General features: G+C 43.1%; 1 protein-coding gene across 1 annotated transcript in view; it reads right to left on the bottom strand.

Moving 5' to 3' along the window:
- The window catches only part of ZCCHC24 (zinc finger CCHC-type containing 24), a 111,512-nt gene extending 85,448 nt beyond the window's left edge, over positions 1-26,064 (bottom strand). Inside the window, exon 1 of the mRNA XM_028729180.2 lies at positions 25,352-26,064. Coding sequence (XP_028585013.1) covers positions 25,352-25,594 — 243 coding nt within the window. The 5' untranslated portion in view covers positions 25,595-26,064. The remainder of the gene's footprint in view (positions 1-25,351) is intronic.
- Positions 26,065-26,761: the final 697 nt, after the last annotated feature.

The following is a 26,761-nucleotide window of genomic DNA, read 5'->3' as shown; positions in this document are numbered from 1 at the left end:
CTCCAAGCAAATGATGGTTACAAAATCATCTATTTTAGGGGAAAGTGTGCTTCAATATTAATATAACAGTGAAAATAGCATACAAAATGTGTTATGTTGGGGGAAGTTGCTTGCAAAAATCAGCACACTCGTCAAAACTGCACACAAAATTTGGAAGAAATTTGCACTAAAATGCTGGTGAATTTTCATGAGAATTTTTTATTTAATGAAATTGCTGCAGAAATGTGGAGAAATGGATTTAAAACTGGAAGAATGAGAAACTGAGAGGACCAAAATTGATAGATCCTTCCACCGCTACTTGAGAGCAAGCTCCATTGGACTCAATGGGGCTTACTTTTGAGTAGAGTGGCATAGGCTTGAGTTGTAGATGCCCACAGCCATACTAAGACATAAGAGTAGATCCCACATATAGAAGGACCCTATAATTGGCTGGGCACATTGCGGCATACCTGGAACACAGCAGCACAAACACAGACAGAGCTGAACTAGCAGGAGAGCTCTAATGGTTTGGGATGTCTCCATGTTCTTTGTCTCCCCCCCCCCCTACTACAAAATAACCATTCCTTAAGATCCCTTGTTTACTGTTGCCATGTTTGTATCTTGATATATATATATATATATATATATATATATATATATATATATATATATATGCAGGTTTTGGTGTCCTCGGGTATCTTCCCGTGTAAAAGTTGGGGTGTCTAGGCGACGTTTCGACGAGGTCTCACTCGTCATCTTCAGGCTTGTGCTTTCGGCTTCTTGTTACTGGAACAGAGCAGGATCTCAGTGTTTGAGTTCCTATAAATACTGTAGAGGAGGTATGGTGTATGTGCCTTTTCTTCTTTTGTTCCTTAATTGCTTGAGTGATTTCTTGAGTGATATCCTGAGTACCACTTAGGTGGGTCATTAGGTGTGGATTAGTTGCTAAAGCCTTTGTGTCTTGACCTCTTGAACTTTGTGAAGAGTTTTTCTGAGAAGATGGGTGTACTACATTTAGTTGTGCTCTGGCTTGGCTTCGTGTATAGGGGCGAGCTGTGGTTTTGTGGCCTGTGCCAGCCAGATCTGTGTAGGGATTGCAGGGGGGTGCAGCATCCGGAGGTGCCACCATGGTTTGGCTACTGGATGGTGTCTGTAATTTATCTGTGGAGAGGGTCTGGGTTTGGGTCTGGTGTGGTTGATTGGTGATGGCGTCACCAATCAACCACACCAGACCCAAACCCAGACCCTCTCCACAGATAAATTACAGACACCATCCAGTAGCCAAACCATGGTGGCACCTCCGGATGCTGCACCCCCCTGCAATCCCTACACAGATCTGGCTGGCACAGGCCACAAAACCACAGCTCGCCCCTATACACGAAGCCAAGCCAGAGCACAACTAAATGTAGTACACCCATCTTCTCAGAAAAACTCTTCACAAAGTTCAAGAGGTCAAGACACAAAGGCTTTAGCAACTAATCCACACCTAATGACCCACCTAAGTGGTACTCAGGATATCACTCAAGAAATCACTCAAGATATCCCTCAAGCAATTAAGGAACAAAAGAAGAAAAGGCACATACACCATACCTCCTCTACAGTATTTATAGGAACTCAAACACTGAGATCCTGCTCTGTTCCAGTAACAAGAAGCCGAAAGCACAAGCCTGAAGATGACGAGTGAGACCTCGTCGAAACGTCGCCTAGACACCCCAACTTTTACACGGGAAGATACCCGAGGACACCAAAACCTGCATTCCTGTACCCGTGAAAATCTACGAAAGCAAATATATATATATATATATATATATATATATATATATATATATATATTTAAAGAACACAGTAAACATGTTCTTGCTGATGTGACGAATTGCCTCAAAGTACTTTATCTTGGCACACAAAAGCATGTACGTGTATTACTTTTATTCCAAAGGCACATCCAGTGGGACCTGTTTGTGAGCCAGAAAAATGGCATTTATTTTTGGGAGGGGGCAGTTCTAAAGGGTGGAGGGATAGGGATAAATAGAACTTGATGCACTGCATCTATGTGTTTATAAAAATGGTCAGATAGCTTCATCTTTCGGTGCCAATTTTCAGCACAGTGAACATTTTTTATGGCCAAAGTTATAAGCCCCTCTGAAACCAAGGGGTTTCGGTGGAAATTATGACATCACCTGGACTACAAACCAGAATAATGAAAATAGGGCATGTTAACTTCTGCGGCCAAAAAAATGCTCCTTTGGGAAGGGAGGAGGTGAGGATTCCAGTTTCAACCAGCGCTGCAAATATAGTAGTATAAAATCTACAAGGAATTGGGTAAGAGGTCATCTAATTGCGCAGAGCTGTATCAGCACATTAGCATTTAAGACAGGATGAAGCAACTGCTGCACTGGGGTTATAGCCCCATCCGCTGTGTTTCACTAGGGTAGCAAGCTGATGTGGAAAAGTATCATGGTAGGTTGTGACAACTGTTGCAAAAAATGGCAGAGGCATCATTACACAGAATCATAGAATCACAGAGATAAAAGGGACCTCAAGGGTCATCTAGTCCGACCCTCTACAATGCAGGAATCTCAACTAAAGTATCCATGACAGATGGTCATCCAACTTCTGCTTTAAAACCCCCCAGGAAGGAATTTGCTGAGCTAGGGTGAAAGTGTGCTTCATTCCACTTCAGTTGTGCAAACCTAAAGTTCTGGCATGAGACTGAATCCCTTGTGCAAAATACTGAGACTGGGGCACTCAGAATCTGGGCTTTTAGGCGGCTTGAATTGAATTTTAGGCTGTCAAAGGTGACACGGTGACAAACCTTGAAAGTCCCTTATATGAGGGGCATATAGCTTAAAATAAAATAAAAACCCCAGGGAATTTGAGAGTTCAGTTAATGAGACGCAGTCTTAGAGGAACTTTCTAATTCTTGTCCAAAGCTCTGCAGGGAGCCTTTTCATCCGCTGAATGCTAAACAACCGGCTACTTATACTAAAGAGCAGCCCTACACACATGAGCACTATATTAGGGACAAGGGTGGCCATTCACTCTGCAAATAACATTTCTCGCATGCGCACACACACAGCCTTCCCATTTCTTGTCAGCGAATAACCTCCAGCCGAAATGTCCCTGCAGTTTCAGTCTACTAACCTCCCTGACCTTTTTTTCTCACAAAGGGGAGGTGCACAAGTTAAAATTTGGTTGGCCGACCAACCAACCCAACACTTGCTTTTGTTTTTGAGTTTAAAAATAGGCACATAATTTTATGGGTGTTAGCTGGGATCGCCAATGAGGGGAGGGTGGAGGAAAGGTATACAGTATAGGGAAGCGGGAAATGAGCAAGGACTTTGTAACTCCAGCCCATCAATAGTTGTTGTCGGATTCTGCTTCAAGCCTCTGCTTCCTGCAGGAAACGTCATGTCAATCTGACCTATGGCTTGAAGCAGCAGCAGCAGCAGGGAGGGGGAAGCAGGGGCCAGCTTTCGTTCTGCTGGGCCTTTAAATGCTCCAAATGGGAGGGAAATAGCAATGTGGAGAAATACTTCTTTTTAAAGAGCGGCACACTTAAGAATTAGGTTTTGCCTCCTGCAGAGCTCCTTGGGGATTAAATGTTTGGCTAAGAAACTTTTATTGCAATTCCATTTTAAGCTGTAGATCTGAAACCATTTTGTTTGTGTGTATGTGTGCATACATATATTGTTCCAATGCAGTCCAGCGCACTTGGCAGAGCAACGGACATAACTGCCAGAATTTAAAAGAGATCAATCTTGAGGTCACTGTCGGAAGTAGAAGGAATGCTGAATCTACCAAGCATATGGTGTAGGCGCCCTGATAGAGTATCTCCGAAGTAAATATATCCATACGCAGGAAAACAGAAAAGGGCCAAAAAAAGTTCACTTTTCTTTTCAAGATTGTGATCCAGAATGTTAATTTTTCAAATGATTCTTTCCCAGATGAATTTGTTGTAACTGTGGTAAACAGCAGCGGTATCATCTGAATGACGCTGATTGCTTGAACCGTCACTGCAACTTATTTTAAAATGAACAGAACAAATAAATAAATGAGGTTTAGTTTTCAAGTGAGGCTTACAAATTCTTGGAAGCCGGGTTTATTTTCCACCATAATATATGTCAAGAGGAACAGGCTTATTGCTCAATAAAATGGAAATTAATTGGCCTTTAGAAAGAAACATGTCCTCATACTTCATAACTTCTAGACTGGGGATTAATGGAACAAACAAAATAGGCTTCTGCAAAGCCATAGCTCCATGTAAGAGATGTAAATCTGCCCCACATGTGGATAGGCCCTTTCATTTGGAACACCATGAAAGCAGAATTGCCAAGCAACTAGCTTTCTTTTCTGGTTCAGACCGTCAAACCAAGAGACGAACATTTTTCAAATAAAAAGTTGGGAATAATAAGCGACAGTTGCTGTCAATAAAATACAAGACTGGAGTCAGGCTTCTTCGTGTGTTGCTGCAATTCCTACACTAACAGTGCAATCCAAACCCAAGATCCACCGGGATGAGAGAGTTTGGATATGGTAGGCCCTGGGCTTTCCCTGCTGAGTCAGAAATATATTGGAGTAAGTCCCTCATGCCAGCTCAGTGGACAGAACTTAAGCCAGTGGAATTTACAGTGGTGTATTTCTAGAAAAAGGGGGGGTGCATGTGTCAGAGCAGGACAAGACAACTCAGGGTACTCTTGGGCATGAATTTACTGCGGAATTTGTGCTGCTCATAGATAAAAGTTTGTTTGCGGCATCATTTATTTATTTATTTATTTATTTATTTATTTATTTATTTATTTATTTATTTCTCACCCATCCGCCTGGGTTTCCCCAGCCACTCTGGGCAGCTCCCAGCAGATTAAAAACAGAATAAAACATCAAATATTTAAAACATCCCTAAACAGGGCTGCCTTCAAATGTCTTCTAAGTTAGTTGTTTATTTCCATGACACCTGATGGAAGGGCGTTCCACAGGGCGAACACCACCACCAAGAAGGCCTTCTGCCTGGTTCCCTGTAACCTCACATCTTGCAGTGAGGGAACCACCAGAAGGCCCTCGGAGCTGGACCAGGCAGAACGATGGGGGTGCCAGCCCTTATTTTATTTTGTTCTACCCTTAATCCCACACATTATGACATACCACACACAAATCCTATGAAGCGGGAAGAGGGGAAACTTATAAGGTGTGGAAGCTCAGAGTCAGCCTGCCTTACCCACTGTTGTCTGCTCTGGCTGGCTGTTGCTCTCCCAACTTTTGGGTCAAGGTCTTACCTAGCTCTGTTAACTAACCAGGTGGTGTTCATAGTTCATTCCCTCTCCACTGGACCCTCACAACAACCCTGTGAGGTAGGTTAGGCTGAGAGATCGTAACTGGCCCAAGATCACCCACTGAACTTCGTGGCTGTGCAAGCATTGGAACTGTGGTCTCCAACTCTTTAACCACTATGCCACACTGGCTCTAACTTACCTAGATATTCCTGCCCCACATATTCTATTTCCTTTCCAATCCTTGGTTTATAATTTTACTCCCCAGGAGCATGCATACCAAAGGTGGAAGAATCCCTTCATGATACAGTTTCATTATCAGTTTGTTTAAAATGTTTCACAGTGCAAAGTAATACAGAAAGAAAATGTAGCCACAGTTAGCCAGGATTTTCTCTTAGGCCACATTAAATTCAAGGACTGGTTGTGCACCTCCTTAAACCAAGTACATTGTGAAAGGGTTTTTATTTTATTTTATTTTTAGAAAAGGGGTGACTTTTCTTTCATTTTGAGTCAGAGGTGACTTTAATTTGGCATTTAACTGAGAGATAGTACTGAAAAGACTTTGCAGGAAATCCCTGCTTCAGGCTTTACTTCTGCTTTGAATTCAATCTGTGGCTTTAGACCAGCCACAATTCTGCAGCTTCATCCTCCATTTACAAAATGACAAAATGTTGGGAACTAAGACAGACAGAATCTAGGATGTTAGCATAGCGGGGTTCTTGAATTAAAACGAATAAATAAATCCATTTTATATAGCAGACAAATAGTCTGACTAATCAGAAGGAAAACATGCATAGCTGGCCAAGTGGGAATGATTATATTACTGCAATAGTAAACACCATGTAACTGCAAATTATTTCTTCCATTTTATTCCTCTGGGATTTTAATTAGTAGTTGCAATTAGCTTTGTTCTAATTCCTGCATGTTTTCGAAATGTGAATTATTTGCTTTTGATGTCATTTTAAGAGGCCATGAAATACTATAACTCTCTGCTGAAATGATATAAATGCCTGGGCATAAATAAACTTACTTAGATTGGACAGTGTGTGTTTCTTGTCTAAGCACAGCAGTATGTATTCCATGAGTGGGGATGATAAAAGTGTCAGAGGAAAGAGACTGAAATTACTGATAATTCATTTACCATTAAGTGAGCCAATTCTAGTATTGATTTTGGTAGTAAGCACTTAATCTGGATTGGCAGTGGAAATTACCAATCAGGTTGATTGTAAAGCTGCTGCAGTGCTAGACCACCCAACCAGAACTGTCAGATACATTCAAAATGGTACCCCTGCCATCGGCAACCAATATTGCAGGAATTCACACTCTGTGTCCTCACAAACCCTCGTAAGAAGAGCTTCGTAAAGGATGGCATTCATTTTTTTAAATATTATTAAATGCACTGGGTTTGTTTAAATTGAGGAAGCTCAAAATTTGATGGCTGTGACGTTTTGACTATTATGTTTTGGTTTTTCTTTAGTTTTATAGCCATTGCGCATATATATATATATACATATATATACATACATATATATACATACATACACACACACACACACACACACACACACACACACACATATATATATATATATATATATATTTGCTTTCGTAGATTTTCACGGGTATAGGAATGCAGGTTTTGGTGTCCTCGGGTGTCTTCCCGTGTAAAAGTTGGGGTGTCTAGGCGACGTTTCGACGAGGTCTCACTCGTCATCTTCAGGCTGGTGCTTTCGGCTTCTTGTTACTGGAACAGAGCAGGATCTCAGTGTTTGAGTTCCTATAAATACTGTTGAGGGGTGTGGTGTATAGCCTCCAATGTTCTGGGCAGAGAGGAAGTTCCCAGGCTAGTGTGCCTTTTTTTCTTTTGTTCCTTAATTGCTTGAGGGATATCTTGAGTGATTTCTTGAGTGATATCCTGAGTACCACTTAGGTGGGTCATTAGGTATGGATTAGTTGCTAAAGCCTTTGTGTCTTGACCTCTTGAACTTTGTGAAGAGTTTTTCTGAGAAGATGGCTGTACTGCATTTAGTTGTGCTCTGGCTTGGCTTCGTGTATAGGGGCGAGCTGTGGTTTTGTGGCCTGTGCCAGCCAGATCTGTGTAGGGATTGCAGGGGGGTGCAGCATCCGGAGGTGCCACCATGGTTTGGCTACTGGATGGTGTCTGTAATTTATCTGTGGAGAGGGTCTGGGTTTGGGTCTGGTGTGGTTGATTGGTGATGGCGTTCTGTGTGCCTCTGGATCTGGTGTCAGTTTTTGTGGGGAGGGCTAATTTCCAGATGTCTGGCAAGCGGGATGTGTCGTCACGCTTGTTCATGTTGTGAGGGTGTTTCTCTATCTCGATGGCTTCCATGATTATTCTCTTGTGGTGATGTTCCATGTTAGAGAGCAATTTGGAATCTGCAAAATTAATTTCGTGTCCTGTTTCTTTCATGTGTTGGAAAAGAGAGGAAGTTTTTTCTTCTTTTTTGACGGCATTCTTGTGTTCTGCGATACGTGCATTTATTCGTCTGTTTGTTTGTCCAATGTACGTGGCTGGGCAGACTTTGCAGGGTATTTCATAGACCCCTTGGTTTTCCAACTGGATTTTATCCTTCACAAAGTTCAAGAGGTCAAGACACAAAGGCTTTAGCAACTAATCCATACCTAATGACCCACCTAAGTGGTACTCAGGATATCACTCAAGAAATCACTCAAGATATCCCTCAAGCAATTAAGGAACAAAAGAAGAAAAGGCACACTAGCCTGGGAACTTCCTCTCTGCCCAGAACATTGGAGGCTATACACCACACCCCTCAACAGTATTTATAGGAACTCAAACACTGAGATCCTGCTCTGTTCCAGTAACAAGAAGCCGAAAGCACCAGCCTGAAGATGACGAGTGAGACCTCGTCGAAACGTCGCCTAGACACCCCAACTTTTACACGGGAAGACACCCGAGGACACCAAAACCTGCATTCCTATACCCGTGAAAATCTACGAAAGCAAATATCTCACCTCTACGGGGAGGAAACCTTCCAGCTGACAAGAACCTACGAGAAACTAGAAATCCGAAGAGCCACCATCTTATGTGATCTCTTGTTCCTACGCAACTGCCGAGACAACAACTTAATTCCCACATGCTTCCAACTTAAATTCCACTCTAAAACCCCAGCTACCGAAAGGATCCTGAAACGAACTGAACTATCCCTAATCAGAAACGAACTACACAAGAAAAGATACCTACTAAACCAAACCAACAAAGATCTGCTCACTCTTCACCTCAAACTCTGCAACAAAATCCACCCTGCACTCTGGGACAAATGCAAACAACTAGCCGTCTGGAGAGCTGAAACGGAGACCTCACATAAGACAGACACACACACCAACAAACTCCACAAACTAGAGAAACGCCAGAAGCCCAGCCACCCTCCACAACAACCCATGAAACAAACAGTACATAACATATCAGACAGGATCCTCACCTCAACTGAAACCAAAGTACTCTCCAAAGGTTTCAACTTTGCAGTCGCCCCGAGACGCATCCCCACGGAAAACATCATATGCGGAGTCGAAGCTAGTCTAACCAAAATCAACCCAGATGAAGCCAATAAAATCAGACTTGAAGTCACCAACATCCTCTGCTCCAGCAAACCACCCAGAAGCAATTTACACAAAGAAGAACAGAAAGCACTCACCAACCTGAGGAAAGACAACAACATAATCATTCTCCCAGCAGACAAAGGTAATGCCACTGTTGTGATGAACACATCGGACTACCAAGCAAAACTATCAAATCTACTCCAAGACCCTACCTACCAACCTATAAAAACAGATCCCACCACCTATCTGGAAAAAACCACCAAATCCAAAATAAAAGCCTCTCCTATCAGTGAAGAAATCCAGCTAAGAATCATCCCCAGAGAAAAATCATCCAGATGCCCCAAACTCTACGGCCTCCCCAAGATACACAAAGAAGGAACACCACTCAGACCAATAGTCAGCTCCATTGGCTCACCTCTACAAAATCTCGCTAAATTTCTCGCCAAGCAACTTCAGCCCTATGCAGAATCCATCTCTTCACACGTTCCAAACTCCTTCCAGTTCATAGAAACAATAAAGAAGCAAAACCTACATCCCAATGACCTACTTGTGAGCTTCGATGTTGTATCTCTCTTCACACAAGTGCCCATTAATGAAGCCTTGACAGCCATTCAAAACAAATACAATCCCCCCGAATACATCTTGGACCTGACCAACCACTGCCTAACCAACACGTACTTCATCCACAATGGACAAAGATACAAACAGATAGAAGGAGCACCTATGGGATCACCCCTCTCACCGGTCATCGCAAACCTGTACATGGAACACTTTGAAACCAATGCTTTAGACAAGTCAGAACACAAACCCAAACTTTGGCTCAGATATGTTGACGACACCTTTGTAATTTGGCCACACGGGAAGGAAAAACTGGACAGCTTCCTCACACATCTCAACAGCCTACACCCCAAAATACAATTCACTATGGAAATAGAAGCCAACAACCAACTTCCCTTCCTTGACGTCCTAATCTACAAAAAACCTGATGGCTCCCTAGGACACACTATCTACCGGAAAAAAACACACACCAACCGCTACTTACATGCACAATCACACCACCACCCTGCACAAATAAACTCCGTAGCCAAGACTCTCATCTCCAGAACCAAACGCCTGGCTGACAAAGACCACTTGACAACTGAGTTACAGAATCTCTCAAATGTGTTAATTGCCAATGGATACCAGCAAAACAGGGTTACGAAGCTAATCCAAAAAGAAACACCCCCCAAAAACCAAGACACAGAAGAAAACAATGGCATGGCCCTCCTTCCTTATATCAAGGGCACTACAGATAAAATTAGCAAAATCCTCCATAAACACAATATCAAAACAGCCTTTTGCGCCAACCAAAAAATAGCCAATATCCTCAGAAACCCCAAGGATAAAATCCAGTTGGAAAACCAAGGGGTCTATGAAATACCCTGCAAAGTCTGCCCAGCCACGTACATTGGACAAACAAACAGACGAATAAATGCACGTATCGCAGAACACAAGAATGCCGTCAAAAAAGAAGAAAAAACTTCCTCTCTTTTCCAACACATGAAAGAAACAGGACACGAAATTAATTTTGCAGATTCCAAATTGCTCTCTAACATGGAACATCACCACAAGAGAATAATCATGGAAGCCATCGAGATAGAGAAACACCCTCACAACATGAACAAGCGTGACGACACATCCCGCTTGCCAGACATCTGGAAATTAGCCCTCCCCACAAAAACTGACACCAGATCCAGAGGCACACAGAACGCCATCACCAATCAACCACACCAGACCCAAACCCAGACCCTCTCCACAGATAAATTACAGACACCATCCAGTAGCCAAACCATGGTGGCACCTCCGGATGCTGCACCCCCCTGCAATCCCTACACAGATCTGGCTGGCACAGGCCACAAAACCACAGCTCGCCCCTATACACGAAGCCAAGCCAGAGCACAACTAAATGCAGTACAGCCATCTTCTCAGAAAAACTCTTCACAAAGTTCAAGAGGTCAAGACACAAAGGCTTTAGCAACTAATCCATACCTAATGACCCACCTAAGTGGTACTCAGGATATCACTCAAGAAATCACTCAAGATATCCCTCAAGCAATTAAGGAACAAAAGAAGAAAAGGCACACTAGCCTGGGAACTTCCTCTCTGCCCAGAACATTGGAGGCTATACACCACACCCCTCAACAGTATTTATAGGAACTCAAACACTGAGATCCTGCTCTGTTCCAGTAACAAGAAGCCGAAAGCACCAGCCTGAAGATGACGAGTGAGACCTCGTCGAAACGTCGCCTAGACACCCCAACTTTTACACGGGAAGACACCCGAGGACACCAAAACCTGCATATATATATATATATATATATATATGCTTCTTTGTATATTGTAAGATACTTTGAAAGCCCAGCTCAGTCCCCAAAAGTGGAAATCAGTTAAGTAACACCTGTGCAAATAAGTAATGAAACGTGCAACCTGCAACAAAATGTTACAGTGTATTTTCACTTGGTTATAAGAATACTTCTCTTAGCTGGTTGGCTGGAACTCTTATGTCCTCTTCCATTCCATTCTACTCCACCTCCCTGTTTTCAAATTTTCTTTTCCAGCTGAAAATCAATGTCTAGTGAGCTTGCTCCATCCTTCGGGTTTTTCCAGAGTTTTCTTTTTCTTTTTAAACTGCGAATCTCAGGGTTTTCCCCAATTTTAGGGGTGCAAGGGGCACCCCAGGGGAGGAGAGGGAGGAAAGCCGTGCTGTGCTAGTGAAAGTCCTTGTGTGGGCTTCCATTAGAGAGACTCATTAGGTGGAACCAGCCCCAAGTTTCCTGATTTTCAGAAACCAGTGAATTTTAGGTCACATCCACTCCATTTGAAGTACAAGACATCCTCAAAGAATCTTCGGGACTGTATAGTTTGTTAAGAGTGCATGGAAGTGCAGTTCTGTGAGGGATAAACTAAAGTTCGCAGGGGGCAGGTGCCATGATTGCTAAAGCAGTATTAATGTGCTTTAAATGCATTGTGTATGTGACCTAAGTTTGATCTGCTGACCAGCCTTCTCTAGTCAGATACTCTCCAGGTATCATTTGACTACAGCTCCCATAATCCCTCACTGCTGTCTGTTAGTGCAGTCTAAAAATAGACTATACAAGTGGTCTTTGTATAGTTTTGCCCCTAGCAAGAAATTTTCTCCTAGCAACAGGTCTCCCCAGCAACAGGGTTTCCTTAGCAACAGACTTCTTTATTAGACATGCTCTGAAGGGGAGAAAGAAAGAGGCTGTTGCTCTGTCCAGATGACTGAAGACAGCAGGGAGGAGGCATGATTCTCTGTATATACTTTATTTTCCTTAGACCAGTAGTTGTATAATAATAATAAGAAATAAATTTTTTATTCATACCCCACCCTTCCTGGTTCAGAAAACCGGGCTCAGGGCGGCTAACAACAAATTTAAAACACTTAATTGATGTTGCAATGTTAACTGTTCAATTAATACTTTAAGCAGAACTGGAATGGGCGAGGTGTTTATTCCCAAATGGAAAATCACCAATAAATGAGCTGAACTGAGAAAGAAGATTCTGGAAGGTTTTCTGGGTGAGTCTGCTGACTGAAAAAGGATCCCCAAATGATTGGCATAGTGCACTGACAGTCTGTGGTTCCTGGGACTGATGGCACTTGGTGTCCAACAGCATCTAGAGGAGACCAAGTTGGGAAATGCTGCTCCTGTCCATGAGACGCCACCAGTGTGATGAAGAAATGGCAGTGAAGGCGTTGGATAATTGGATGTATCCTGGATTCCAAATATGTGCCATAGACAGTCTATGGGGCAAAATAAATGAGGTGTCACTTGGGGCATAGCTGATGGAGGAGTAAAAACCTACCCCCTCCCCAGATACCAGGGGTGAATTTAGCCTACTCTCCAGTCCGTCCCTTGGTGAAGCATATTTCTATCTCTTGTTTTAGTGAAAGGTTGCCATTCACCTACATGCCATTCATTCCTATGGCATATACTTGGGGACAGTCGTTGGGTGGTCCACCAACAGGAATCCCATGGGAGAAGGCAATGGACATTTTGCTACTGTTCTAGAACATCCCTCAGTGTTAAAGTAGGCAAAAAGCTGTGCTAGAATTCCACTTCCCACCTTCGCATTCTACCACTTCATTCCCACCTCATGCTGCTGCATATGTAGACCCAGTCTGAATCTCCCACCTATTTTGATTTTTCAGTCTTCCTTTAGGCTTATTTAGGAAGGTATTATTTATCTCTGTGTGCTATCAGAATTTTCTTGGATATTGCACTGCAATGGAAAAGCTTTTCTGCTGTTCTCTTTGGGAGTAGGAGTTGATTTATGCAACAGAAGTTCTAAAGACTTTGGTTTCGCTGTAATATAACGGTGCAGCGTTTTTACCCCACTAAAGGAATTTTTCTAAATTATCAGCATTGTACCACGGGCCTACATAACTCAACACAGTCAATGCAAATTAAGTGCCTTTATTGTACAGTAAAAAGAGGAATGAATCGCTTGACTTTGGATACGCAACCTAACGTTTATTTTTCATCGCTGAAAAGACCTCTTAAAAACCAACTGCTCAGTTTTGCCACTATGGTAAGGCCAAATGCTATGTGTACAGAACGGAGACGTTTGGCTTTTCTACATTGGCATACAACCCAACTCTTTAAATCTAAAGCATGTGAATAATTTAAAATTCCTTCCTTGCACAGTAAGGCAAAAAATTGCTGCAGCCTGACAGACAAAGCTAAAAATTTACAAAGGATGTGATGAAGAACAGACGAGGGGGCTTATGCCAGAACTAGTCACACATGGCTTGATAATGCCAAACTTAGTTTTATGGCTTACCTTTACTCTGAAGCAGGGCCATTAATGTCTCATTGCTGCTGAAGCCTTTGCTTCTTTTCTTAAGGGCGAGTAAAATTCCTGTCACATCAGGAGAGGAAGGTCCAGATATTGTGCACACAAACACACACCTGAGAGACCCAGTGGTTGTGGTGGACAACAATGGCAGCATGCTGGCGACATTTATTCTAGAATCAAGGGAGTACTTGTTTTTTCACTGTAGCCTACACAGCCTAGATCTGATGCTCTTTTCCCCCTCTCTTTTTTTGAAAAGCACTTATTGAGAAACAGGATTCATTTGAAAATAAAAGCAACTGTGTCATAAGCTGCTCTTACTCAGCTGTGATACCTAAAGTTTATCTTTTTTAAAGAGAAAGAGATCAGACAAAATAATCCCTCAGTTAGAAAGAACATGAATCTGTATTTACTGCAACTTTTTGTGCATGTGTGATGGGGCACAGACATTCATTCAAAGGCTCTAAACACAGACACACACACAAATCCTGACTTTCTCCATTACGGTGGTACCTCGGGTTAAGTACTTAATTCGTTCCAGAGGTCCGTTCTTAACCTGAAACTGTTCTTAACCTGAAGCATCACTTTAGCTAATGGGGCCTCCTGCTGCCGACGCACCGCCGGAACACGATTTCTGTTCTTATCCTGAAGCAAAGTTCTTAACCCGAGGTACTATTTCTGGGTTAGCGGAGTCTGTAACTTGAAGCGTCTGTAACCCGAGGTACCACTGTATTTTCAATGGGTAGCTCTCACTTCTGCTCAGGGGTTGGGGGTGGGGAATAACTTCAGAAAGAACCAGGAAGTTGCATTCCCAGACAATTAATCTGTGACTCTAATTTTCCTATCTCTGTTCATATCACTTTCCTTACATGCCAGTCACAGCCATGCAAGAGGTCCCGGATTCAATCCCTGATGTCTCCAAATACGGGTGGGAAGGACTCCTGCCTGGAACCTGTAGAGCCACTATCAGTTTACTTCAATGAAAGCTGAGCTAGATGGGCCAATGGTATTGCCTTTGAATAAGGCAACGGCTTATGTTCCAGTGTGACTTTACTTGTCCGCTACAATAATACGGGTGGGGGTCCCACACAAAATGATTCTGCAGATTTCTGCCTGCATAGTTCAACTTGCACCTCTGCTTCTGTAAGAGCTAGAGACTTGCCTTTTCTTCGTTTTCTTTCAATGAAAGCTGGGGATCTGAAAAGAGCTCCTGAGCCAAAGGGGCACCAGGGACACGGCCAGAATCCTGGCAAAACCTAGCCAACTGGGACATATGTCAACCCTAATAAGAGTCTAATAATCCGTAAGCCCTTTCAGTCACTGGCTTCAGTGATCACTAACCCAAAGCACTAGTTAATTGGCTTGATTCAAGAACATTAAATCCCTTCTAAAACGTCAAGCTCTAAAAGCAGTGGCTTAATAAGAGTTGGGGATATTAATGAACTTCAAGCACCAGTTTAATACATCTTGATGTCCTAGAATCCATTCTATATTCCAAGTATTAAGCATTGCCATGTTAACAATAAACCCACTGCAGCTAATATTGCTATTAGTAGTAGCAGCAGTGTTCTGAAAGGGGCACTTTAAAAATAAAGTAGAACAAAACATAAACTCATTTTATGTTTGCTATCATTCTACCTCTTTGATGGCACAATTGGCTTTTATGCACCAAGCCACTATAGCCATCAGGGTTTTATTCAGAAGGCAGCTACTGTGATGAGAAAAGCTAGAGGGACAAAAATATTGGTTAAACACAAAAGCATTTTGTGGGTGGTGGTGCTTTTTTATTTTTTCCTGTCCAGTTTCTTTGGTCAGCATGCCGGTCACATCCACAGGCACCACCATGCAGCCTTGCAAGCCCTCTCTAATAACAACTCTTCAGAGGCTGTCTGTTTCCCCCTCCCGCAGACAGATCCCTCCTTTGCCGTTTCTTTTCAGCCACGCAGCAACACATTTCCAGCTTGCTTATTTTGCTCCCTTAACCTGTTGCTATTTTTGCTCCTTGTTCAGTCACTTTCCAAATATTATACCTAACTATGTGTCAGTCGTCGTCACTGCTTGGACTTGGGCAATGCCAAGATAGGACAAAACTGGAAGGCGAAAGGAATCCGCAAGCAAAGCAAGCAACCCTCCTCCTTTTTTTTCCCAAGTCCACAGATGAAGGGGGAGAAGCTCTCTGAATTGCAAAGGCATGCTGTCCTGGAGGGGGGAAGGGGGAATTGTATCCACATCCACATATACACACACCATCCCTTGTTTCAGACTATGGGGGGGGGGGGTCACAGCTCAGTGGAAGAGTGAATGCTTTGCATACAGGAGTTCCTAGGTTCCATCCAGTTAAAAAGGATCTCCACCTGAAAAGGGATGCCCACCTGAAAAGAAGTATGATGGAAGCCCACCCCACAAGCATGCGAAAGGCACAAATCATACTGCAGAAGTTAGGATGTCAAGAAATAGGAATATACAACATCACAAGCCACTTTCCTTGGGTGGGGTAAGGCGATTGGGCATCCCTGATGGCTGAACCAAGGGTGCTTTTTATATTTATAAAAAGGTGTATTTATAATATGAATACAATGAGAGCAGTCCAAAATTAAGCATTTTAAAACTTGTTCCCTGGGAGTGTTAAGCATAGGTGTTAAGTATGCACCTATATTATACCCACTGAAATCAATGGGATGTAATAGTGTGTAAGCCTGGATGGATCATGCCCTATATAGTTACTTTGTTTTCCAACTTTATTCTATTTCCCCATCCTGAACGCTTACACTCAATTCAACAGAATATCATTATTATTATTATTATTATTATTATTATTATTATTATTATAGGCTGCAATGCTGGTGGTCAAACCTTCTGTGCTTTAAAGAACCCCTTCTGTGTTGATTTGTCTGCTGAGCAATGCTTGCATGTCTGCCACAAACCTCCTGCATGTTACGGAGGGTTCAGGAATGTATAGTTAGATGTGCACAATCAGTTCAAATAGGAACCTGACCAGACCTGAGGGGGTCTCACCATTGCTAAAGGAAATCAATCCCAGAACATATTCAACATCAAACCTCTGATAAGCTTCTAAGGAGCCACAGGGAACCTGGGAACAAGAGTTAGGCTGGATCTAAACTGACCTGTTTAACATTATTTCCCCCTATTAGGACGATATTAGATATTCCGTTCTAAAACATCACAGGGCATACTTGTTAATTAAAACATTTTCACCTTGGTATTTTTCATCAAATGTAAGTAATACTCAGCCACACCATTTTTCAAAACCCTGTTTCTTTCTGTGGGTCGCTGGTTGCTCTGCTCCATCCTCTGGTGTCAAGTTTTAATTCTTCCTCCCTCCCTCTATGTCCTTTATTATCTGCACATGTCAGTATTTCAAAATTATTTCTTTATGTATTTATTTGGAGAAGCAAAGTTAGCATTTTAATCAAGGCATCCAAGAGTGTGTGCCAGCAGATTAGGAAAAAGGAAAACAACTAGGATTTAGTCCTTGTGGCCTGACCTTCTTCGTAGGTAAGTAGGCTTTAAATTAAAATAAAGCGATAAAAACGACAAGGTAATAATGCATTATGAATGTAAAAAGTAGGAAGTTGTGTCCATCTATGTTATCAAAACCCTTCCCTAACCCTTACTTAACATTAAAAACCATGAGTGTAGATCTGCCCTTGAAAATAACTCTGTGACTTCAAAGCCTTTTGAAGCCATGAATGAAAGCATACCATAGAAATACTCCAGAGTATTCATGCCATCTTTGGCAAGGGAAAGCCCAGCTGACCACCCTTCCTTAGTCCAAATATGGCGTCCTGGCCCAAGGAGTTCCTTAGCTGCTAATTCGGCCTGCTTTGGGAACCAGGATGCACCCAACTAATCAGCAAAGTGACATCACCACGCAGCATGGGTAAGATGTTTCCCCAACAAGCTTTCCTTATTCCATCTGGTGTCATCATCACATTCCACATGTGGGCAGGCAGTGTGCTAAAAATGGATGGGGTCAACTGCAAAAGAACACCTTGGGCCAGAACAGACACCTGTTTTGGGGGTGGGGGGAAGGGATGCCTCTTGAGAGTCAGCTCTGGACTAGGCTTCGCTTCCTTGCTTGTTTTCAAGGTTTCCTGGGGCAGGTAATGAAATCTATGGCCAAGTTCAGTCAGCAGCATATTTGCAGAATTCTTCATGGGCCAATGTTATTCCCACAGAGTCAAAGAACTGCCCTGCTCCAACCTTCGCATTTGCTATAAGATCTGACCCACCCAACTGATGTCATTTTAAATGCATCGTGAAGAGGTAATGGGAATAAAGCAATTTTAGATCCACATACCCCACACACAAATGCAGCAGCATTTATTTGGCCTTCAAACACCTACAATCTAAGGGCTAAACATAATTACAAATGAGACTTGTTTTACATATATCTGTATACTGGATGCAAAGAAGGGGGGGAGTACAGCTGACAATTACAAATGTGACAGAAATGTGGTATTTATTTATTTATTTATTTATTTATTTATTTATTTATTTTGTTCATGGAAACTTGCCTGAAGAGCCCAAAAACATAAACTTGTCAAAAAATGTGAGTTGGGAGGTCCCCCAATTCTCAATTTTGCCCCGTTAATATTTATCAGTTTAAGAGGTTAAGAGGTTTGAATGCCTAAGTTTTCCAACAGAAGAGGATTGGGTTAAAAGTGTTAAAGGAAAGAGCACACAATACAGTGGTACCTCAGGTTAAGAACTTAATTTGTTCTGGAGGTCCATTCTTAACCTGAAACTGTTCTTAACCTGAAGCACCACTTTAGCTAATGGGGCCTTCCACTGCCACCCTGCCGCCGCCATGCGATTTCTGTTCTCATCCTGAAGCAAAGTTCTTAACCCAAGGTACTATTTCTGGGTTAGTGGAGTCTGTAACCTGAAGCGTCTGTAACCTGAGGTACCATTGTATTGCAACTAACTGTGTGAATACAGGAAGGACAGTGAAAGCAAAATATCCAACACAAACAATGGTTGAATTAGAACGTCCTGCCTTAGTTTAATATGAGAAGAATAAGTCTCAGTGAGTTTCACCTTCTCCCCCAGTGTGGCTATAAGGAAGAGTTTGGAGCCTTTTACTTGTAATTAACTAAAGCTTAACATTCCATCAGAACATTAAACTTTGCTTAATCTTAACTGTGGTTTGTTTAAACAAGGCTGCTTCTTAAACCATGGTGTGAAGTTGACTTGATTTAAACAAAGCATTGCTAAGATTTACCACAGTGTGTCAGGTCTAGACAATACAGAAAGCTGCAATTGACTGGCTGATGAACATAAAGGAAAAGATTATTGGTATTATTTCCCCAATAATAAATGAAATAGGTTATAATTCCAATTAGACTGAGATGGTTTCCCAATGAAGTCAATGTTCAGTTTAGAGGTCCTACCAATGGAGACATAGAGTCAACAAGGGTCAAGATGGGCATCAACAGAATGAATTCTACATAATGACTGGAACTATTCACTGCAGATTTCTAATAGATATTATTGTACTGACCATTTCTTATATATTCCCCATCACTATGCATGGCTACATATTAGATGAAGAACATGGTTGCTGATCTCTCAGTTATCTCTCCCCATGATGTCACTGTTTGTCCCACTTATATACTTACAGACTTTCAGTCAGATTTGTGATGTTGTAGAAGGGCTAAATTGCTACTAGTTAATCCATCGCATTTCCATCTCTCCCATTCTCCCATTTTGGTCTTCTCGTATTGGCCCTCGTCAACTCCTGAAATGTGCCCTATGTGTGTATAAAGCCCTGGTGTACAGATACACCAAAACTGAGGATCAGTGCTGCTGGAAGCAGAAAAAGAACTCTGAGTAGCCAGGTTGATGTGTATGAGAAAGTATTTGGCACAAACTAGCCAAAAAAAAAAAAAAATCATTCTGAAAGCAAGTGAGTTGAATGTAGCCAGAACAACCAACTCCTTTCGGAACTGTGTTGCAATTAGCTGTCGGTAGAACGAGTCCCTGTGATATCAAGAGAGCTGGTGTATCATAGTGTCTAAGAGACAGGTCTGGGAATCAGGCAGTTTCTGATTAATAAATATATCATCTCTGCCATGAACCTGTTCACAATAGTGGCTGGGGCAGAGGCACTCACCTGTCTTCCCAGTACATGAGTCCTACTGCTTACCAGGAGGGGTGAGATGGTGGGGAGGTCAGCCTGGTACAAATGCACTAGCAGGAATGTCAGATTGGCTCTGCTGGTGCATTACATTCACACCACACTGACTCAACTGCTGCCTCACTCTTCCCACCCCAGATAAGCAGCAGCGACTTGCCTGCCAGATGGTCAGGTAAGTGCCTTTGTTCTATCATGCTGTCTGCCACTGCCTATTCATTCACCAATATTCATCACAGCCCTGTAGGTTATGCTAAGAGAGAACCATTGACCCAAGGTCACTCAAAAAGTTTCGTGACTTGACAATTACTACCCTGGCGGCTGTTGTAGCATATAAAAAGATTGTTTTTTTTCATATGTGGTAATTGCCACTAAATGGAAATCTCAGGGCACACCAACAAAGGAAGAGTGGATTTGTAAATTAAGTGAGTACATAGAATTGGCAAAATTAACTTCAATTATAAGATATCAGTCAAATCAAAAGTTAAGAATGGAGTGGAAGTATTTAGAAGATTATACTGTATGTCAAAGTATTGTTCTAAAAATGACATGCTAATAGGCTTAGAATAAAAAATGTAAGCAATAACAAAACCAATAAAGAAAGGAGGAAAAATCAGAATGTAACAAAAATAATTTATTATAGAATGCAAGGGAAAAAGGTAGAAAGAAATATAAAGAAGTCGAATTGCTGTGGAGGGAAGTAGGGGGTGGGTGGTGAGTTTTATAATTAAGTGTATAATCAAGTAGCTGTTGTAATTCAGATATGATATTTTATGTGAGGGGATCATTGGGAATTTTGGTTATTATGTATATATGTTAAGTTTCAATAAAGATCTTTGGGGTGGGGGAAGTTTCGTGACTTGAGTGGAAATCTCAACCACGGTCTCCCTTACATACAACACTCTAACCACTAAACCACAATGGCTCACCAACTAGCCTTAGTCCACTAGTGATGGTATCTTTCAGCCTCAGTTTGCCATCTGCAACAAGGGATAGTAAAATTGACGAACCTTACGAGATTGTGAGGATTACAAGAAAACAATGCATCATAATGGCTTGGAACACTTGAAAGCTAAGTAGCATCATTAAGACCTGACCTATCACTTAAGTAGGGTGTTCAGGGGAGCAGAGCATAATGGCATCCAAGCAGGGAGGGGCAAATATTCAAATTATTTCTAGTTTACCTTTCCATGTATGTGTTGAAGGCAATTCAGAAAAAAGGAAATATCAGTAACAATAATTGAAATTACTAAAGCAAACCAAAGTATAAATAAAGCCGCATCAGAAAACAGCAGCAGAAATTTCAAAGACATCAGTTTCATAAAACGTCTTCAATAGAATATCCAAGCAAAGAAAAGCTTTCCTCCGACACCTAAAAGAAAGCGCCAAGCAGACTTCTCTGGGGAAAGTTCCATAATCATTGTGCCAAAACAGAAAAGGCCTTGTCTCCAGTAGTCACCCACCAAACTCAGGCAGAAAACATCTAGGGCTGGGTTTCTGATGATCTAATGGGTAGATTCATAAGCAAAGAGGGTGGTCCTTCAGACTGCCAGATCCCTTGGCACACTTAACAGTTCCACGTAGATCAACAGGATTCACTTCCAAATAAACATGTTCAGACTGAGTTGTTAAAGACAGCAAGGAATCAACAGAAACACAAACTCATCAGAAATCTTTCCTGGGATGAAGTAAAAAAAAAAAATGGGAAAGGAAAGGAAACAGGAAGAAAGCCCCTAAAAGACTGCAAAATGCTAAGGCTTCAGTTTAGGGAAGGTACTGTAGAAGACAACTTCCACAGATTACATGCAAGGGTTGGATTAGCTTTTTATTCACAATGCAGAGGGAAAAGTAATGTCAGTGTACTTTGCACTGGATTTGTTTTAAAATAACAGTTTGCCTTCATAGTAACTTGATCACAGGGGGGGTGGATAGGAAGAACCTCAAACTTAATAAGCAGTTGAAGGATGCATGACTTAAAAGAGGAAAACAACGAAAGAGCCTAGCTGGGATCAACAGACATGCAGTTCTGTGTTCTTTGGAAAGTAGCAGGCCCTAAACTTGCGAGCTGGCATTCTTCAAAGAAGTTGCAGAATTATGAAAAAGAAAATTTCTGTCACATTCCTGCATTGATAAGACTAACAAACTAAACAATTCCCAAATAAGTAGCCATGTTAGCCTGCTGAAGCTCACAAAGAATCCTGTGGTACTTTAAATAATAACCTATTTATTGTGGCATAAGCTTTCAGACTAATCAAAAGCTTTTGATCTGGCAAATAGCTTTTTAAGATGGGTGGTGTAGGAGGATAACACATAGCTCTGTTCCACTGAACTGGCATTGCAACCTGGACCAAAACTTCATTTCTCTTTCAAAGCAGCTCCCAGGAATGTTTTGATAAGTTCACAAAAGTTGCTAGACTACACAAAAAGATTTACTAGTCTGCCTGCTCACACATGCCTGCACTGGGGGCCTAAAATTTAAAAAGAACCAACTTTCGTAAAGTTCCTTACCTGCTTAGCTGGGGACCATTCTTACTCTAGACAAGCAGCTACTTACAAACCACACCACTAATTGGCACTGGTATGCCAGTGAAAGCTACTATAAGATGATGCCAAATAGTAATATCAAGCACACAACTCCAAGACATGGCCATATTTAACAGATGGGATGGCAGGGGTATCACAGGGTGATGTCATTGCAGCATCACTAAGGGTTACATTGGGAAAGGTTACATTAGGGGGTGGGGTAGGGAGAGCGATCTGACTGTGGCAGGGTGCAGATTCACAGCAAAGGTTGGCCCAAGATTCAACAATATTTTTTTCAAAAGCAGTGTAACTTGAGAGCATGTTCTGGGTATTTACATATCTCATAACCACAGAAATATTATTTATTTGTGTGTATCCCATCTTATTTCCTCAAGTTCAGAAGGTGTATCATGCACCATCACAGTTCCACATATACAGAGGACAACAGATATCCAGCTACTTTGTTTTAACCAATTTGCACTATGAGAATATTTACAAATGGCTCTGAAGTCACTTCTTTTTGAAAGCAATCGATATGATTGCCTGGTGTTCACAACAGACTCTGCCAGGTTCAAACCCCTTCTTTCTTTAATTATTCTGCAAACTGCATCACAAATAAAATGACCCCACACAGAATGATACTGGGATAAGTAATGGCAGGTTTATTAACAAGAGGCTCCCTAAACTTGTTTTCCAAATAAGACCCATTATACACATGCCACTTAAAGATCCTTGGGACCTCTCTTCTGCTGTTAGCATGCATGTTTGAAATGCGGAGATGAAGTTCTAAATACAAATATATCAGGGGGTTTAATAACTGCTGTCCTGGTAGGAACTTAGATGCACAATTTAATGTCAACCCTTCGGCAGATGCTGGTATCACCTATGTGAACTGAAGTAAAGTACCTGAAGCACATTTTAAACCCTCCATCTGACACTTTCCCCCATAGCTATATACATTTGGTGGGGAGTGTAGCAGTTTATTTCCAAGTTCTGCAGCAGGAAAAGAGGTCACAATACCTGTGGCAGAAGTCACCATGCCTCTGGCACTGGTTTTGCCTTCTTGACAAAAATTCTCCTCCCCCCCCACCCTACACACATCTTAGATAAACATCCTAACTGAAACACACATGCAACAAAGCCAAATGAGCGCCCCATTTTCTGCCATGCCCATGATCACTTAATGACATCTATTAACTCTCCTTTCCCTTCAAATCCCTCAATCCATTTTTTTAAGGGTGAAAAGACCACATGTTTTTAAACGAAAAGGCACTCCCTAAAGGTGAAACAGCCAACCTTGCCTTGCTGGGGCAGAGAGACTGCTGGACAGATAATTTAGGCAGGTAAAGTAACACACCATACAGTGGGATTGTATCCAAGTTTGGTCCCAGGCCCAACCCACTATAGATCAGCATCCTGGGTAGCTAAGTAGGGGAGTGTCTTCCTTTTGCAGTAGCTGAAGGGGGATACAGTGACATTTGAAGAAAGTATAACCACGGACAGTGACAATGCCCACTAACTGAAACAGAGGAAGATGGAAGATCCCCCACCTGATGAAGTATTTTAACATGCATATGTGACTTTGCTCCAAGTCTGAAAAACCAGTCTGGGGCTTTTCTGTTTGTTAATAACATAATACTGTATATGGCAATTCAGAGAGGTACTTAAGAAGATACAGTCCCCTTCTCCCCAGGAAACTTACCATGTAAATGTAGGAGACACCAGAGAGAATGAAAATGCAAGAACACTACTTAGAAACTTTCCTGAGCTAGAAAAGCCCAGTTGTCTTTTGAAGTTAATAATAGCATAATACTGGTCAGCTTAACTCTCTCTCTTTTTTAAAGCGATGGTGCTAAAAGTGATTGCTGACTTGTTGAAGATCATACATAGAATCATAAATCTGTAGAGTTGGAAGGGATCCCAAGGGTCATCTAGTTCAATGCCCTGAAATGCAGGAATCTTTTACCGAACCAACGTGGGGCTCAAACCTAGGACCCTGAGATTGAGTCTACCCAGATATCTCCGACTTCCTTCCCCACCTCCAGCCCCAGAGACCCTATCAGTATTTATATCACCGAAGTTTAGGATATAGGTAGGCAATTCAATCAGCCTTACTCTGATCAGCCCATGTAATCATTGACCACAATGTCAACAGGAACTAAACCCACGAGCGCGAGCGCACCTTCCCGCACACTCTCAAACGCGTGGGCAAGGGAGGAAAGGTAGTTTCCAACTGCAGAATTTTCAATGGACTACAAATCCAAAGTAAACCCCCACATACACACCAAAGAGAGAGAGAGAGAGAGAAATCTAGATGGGAAACTGAAATCAACTTTGTTCCAACTCGAAGCGCATTCCAATATGAACACCCTGTTCGGAATGCTTCGTTTGTAACAGCCTAAGAACCGTCAAGCAAGCAGTAAGCAACGCGTAAAAACCAGTTGTTTTCCCAACGTTTCTGTAGGACAAAATTCTGAACCGTTGCAACGAAGAGTGCGCCTGGGTTCTTTAGATCTCCTGCATCTCTGACGCGGAAGAGAAACGTCTCTCCAGAGGCCGCCTACCTACCCCCTTCTGCATAAATCTGCTAACTCGATTACCAAGCGCTCCACGTTTCAAAGGAGCAAGCGGTTAAAAAAAGAGAAGGAATTAAAAAAAAAAAAAAAGCGCATTGGAGAGAGTCAAAGGGCGCCGAGGACGGGGGAGAAAATACTTGCAAAGCATCATGGCGGTGCAAAAGTTTTCAGAGGGAGCAACTTTCCGCAAACTTTTCCCAGTTGTTCCCTCCGCCGCCCCCCGTCCAAGCAATGGTCGCTCGGCGCTTCCTTCCCCCAGCCGAGCAAAGTCCAGCCCTTTCCAGCTCCATTTCAGAGGCCAAAACCACAACCAACCAGCTTATTTCCAAGTGGGGGTCAAAAATCGGTATTTATCATCATCATTTTTTTAAGCGCTCCTTTCAGCTGGGGCTGAGTTGCAGAGGAAGGGATCGCGTTACCTCGTTCCTTTGGAGCTGGAAGAAGCTGTTAAGATAGCTGGAGCTGAGGGAGGAGCCCAGCTCGGCGCTGCTCTTGCTGGGGTAGCTCAGCTCCGGGTGCTGAGACGACGAAGGCTCCGGTCGGAAGGCATCGAAGGCGCTGGCCTGGTGCGTGTCTTGCAGGGACAGATAGACCCAGTTGAGCAGCTGCGCGGGCTGGTAGACGGAGGCAGCGCTGGTGTCGATGGCTGACAAGAGGCTCATCCTTGCCCACCCGAAGCTGCCCCACTCGGAGATGGTCTTTCCCCCTCCCCTCCCCTCCCTCGCTGGATCAACTTTCCTCCTCCTCCCCGCGGGGGACTTTTGCTACCCTGGACGGCTTCCTCGTGGGCCCCGACCAGAGGGGGTGGGGGAGAAGGGAGGGAGGGGGGCTCCTCTCCGTTTTCCTTGCGCCCTGAATCTTTCCAGCTCCCTTTCCCCCCCTTCCTGCCTTTCCTAAGGCGATCTGAGCCCTCCAAGCTCCAGCACGCCGTCCACCCCCAGCATAGCTGCTGATCTGCGGTGGCAGCAGCAATAGCAAAGTTAGGCAGAAACTTTCTTTGGCTTTCCGCCCCCCCTCCCTCCTTCCTCTCCTTCCCGCGGCTCGATCCGCTATCTGTCTTTATTCTCACTCCCTTAGTCTCCCTGCTGGAGGGGAAGGGCGCCTTGAGTTATTCAGCAAACTCGTCGGGGCTGCCTGTAGGAACGCGACCATTGGGGAGCGGGGATTGGGGGGGACGGGCGGGGAGCGAAAAGGGCATTGGCTCGCGAAAGTTCCGTGCAGCGACCAAATTTAAATACGGGGGTTGCTGCAGGCCAATCAAAAGAGGGACCGCGCCTCCTTCCCTCTGTTTCACCCCGCCCCCCTCGCTCCCGCCCCCGTAAGAACACAGCGGAATCCACTCTGGAAGGCCGGCTTCCTACGTGACTGGAACTATAGCATCATAGTGTCGCAGAGCGGGAAGGGACCCCAGCGGTCATCTAGCTGTTTGCAAGAGCTTTGCTGGATCAAACTGAATAATCCATCTCGTCCAGTGTCCTGACTCCAGCAGAGCCAGCTCAGGAGATCTCCAAAGGCATGCGAAATATTCCTGCGTGGCAAGGGGTTGGACTAGGTGGCCCTCATTGTCCCTTCCAACTCTGCCATTCTGTGCCTGCTTGCCATCATGTTTTGTGCCTGCTTTGGAAGCCGGGAGCTGCCATTGGCCTCCCTTTTGCTTACCGACCTTCTGGCTCCCTTTGTGGTCTCCTTCAAAGGCTAGCACTGCCAAAGGTTTATTCCTTATCTTCTAAGTTTGCCACCAGTGTGGGGAAGTCCATCCATTGGCACAGTTGTGGTACAATGGGTGCAAGCCGTGGCACAGAATCAGGCCTATTACACCAGGACCACAG

This window comes from Podarcis muralis, chromosome 6, assembly GCF_964188315.1.
Source record: "Podarcis muralis chromosome 6, rPodMur119.hap1.1, whole genome shotgun sequence".
NCBI lineage: Eukaryota > Metazoa > Chordata > Lepidosauria > Squamata > Lacertidae > Podarcis > Podarcis muralis.
This window is presented reverse-complemented; position numbering and strand designations above follow the sequence as displayed.